This window comes from Nanorana parkeri, unplaced genomic scaffold (assembly GCF_000935625.1).
Source record: "Nanorana parkeri isolate BGI_ZX_2015 unplaced genomic scaffold, ASM93562v1 scaffold2772, whole genome shotgun sequence".
NCBI lineage: Eukaryota > Metazoa > Chordata > Amphibia > Anura > Dicroglossidae > Nanorana > Nanorana parkeri.
In genome coordinates, this window is record NW_017309040.1 from 10,269 (window position 1) to 11,670 (window position 1,402).

The following is a 1,402-nucleotide window of genomic DNA, read 5'->3' on the forward strand; positions in this document are numbered from 1 at the left end:
TGTGGAGGACTGATGTGGGGGACTGATGTAGGGGACTGATGTGGGGGACTGATGTGGGGGACTGATGTGGGGGACTGATGTGGGCGGTACTTTGCATTGTGTAGAGGAAATGATACTCAGAGTTCTGATGCCGTATCCGGTATTTCTCCCCATTTCAGGTCTCGCCGCCGCCCGGGATCAGAGGAACGTTCATCGATGGCGCACGCCAACTGCAGCTTCTCCTTTGGCTACGTCCAGACTAACTACCTGGCCCCGGTGTACGGGGTGGAGTTCGTGTTCGCCGTGCTGGGAAACGGTTTTGCCATCTGGCTCCTGGGCCCGGGAGGATCCAAGAACCGCCATGCCGGAATTATCTTCTCTCTCAACCTGGCGGTGAGCGACCTGGCCTACGCCCTGTCCCTGCCTCTCCTGGTGGCCTACTACTCCATGGGGAAGGACTGGATCTTCGGCGTGGCCCTCTGTAAGGTGGAACGCTTTCTTTTCCACTGCAACCTCTACGGCAGCATCTTCTTCATCACCTGCATCAGCGCCAACCGGTGCATCGCCGTGGTCTACCCATTCTATGCCAGGGGCAGGGTGGAGAGTAAGCACGCCAGGCTGGCCAGTGTGGTCGTGTGGCTCGTAGTCGCCGCCATTTCTTGCCCCGTGTTTGAATTCTCCACGTTGAAGGCCGCGCAGGGCAAGAGCGAGTGCTTGGGAACCGCTCCGGACAGCCGGCTCGGCTCATACTTGCCGTACAGCCTGTTCCTCGCCGGCTTCGGCTGCGGCCTCCCGTTCATCGTCACCCTGGTCTCTTATACGGGCATAGCGCGGGCCGTGTGGAAGAGCCACGGCCTGGAATCCAAGGAAAAGAGAAAAGTGGTGACCATGGTGTGCGTGGTGGTGTCACTCTACACCGTCTCCTTCCTGCCCTACCACATCCTGAGGAACCTCAACCTCGCCAGCAGAAGGTGGCCTAAGAATTGCCAGCAGTCCATCCTGGTGCATTCGGCCTTCCAGGTCACCCGGGCCCTGGTGGCACTGAACCCTTGCATCCACCCGTTGCTCTACACTTCCGTCATGGACAACGTGCGGGCAAAGCTGGGCTGCCGCCAGGGGCAGGAAGGGGAGAAGCCTCCGGAGAGCATTCGACTCGGCGCGGCGATGGCACCGGAGCGGTATTAGAGGAACTGAAGACATTCGAAGGGAAGATGGCAAACGTCTTGACGTGAGGACACGAAGGGGATGAAGCGGGACAATGACTAGACATGCGCACCGGCAAAACATTCGTTTCGTTTCATTTCGGATTTTGTGTTATTTCGTTTTTCGGGATTCGGAAAAATTAGTCAGCGGAGGACGAAATTTCGTTGCCGAAAAATGACATTAGAAGAAAAAATGTTTTTTAGTCTGCAGAAGAGGGGGG

At 57.3% G+C, this 1,402-nt stretch overlaps 1 protein-coding gene across 1 annotated transcript; it reads left to right on the forward strand.

Moving 5' to 3' along the window:
• Positions 1–195: 195 nt before the first annotated feature.
• P2RY11 (purinergic receptor P2Y11) lies at positions 196–1,164 on the forward strand. Its single transcript, XM_018574151.1, has one exon. The coding sequence runs from the start codon at positions 196–198 to the stop codon at positions 1,162–1,164; it is 969 nt and encodes a 322-aa protein (XP_018429653.1).
• The last annotated feature ends 238 nt before the right edge of the window (positions 1,165–1,402 follow it).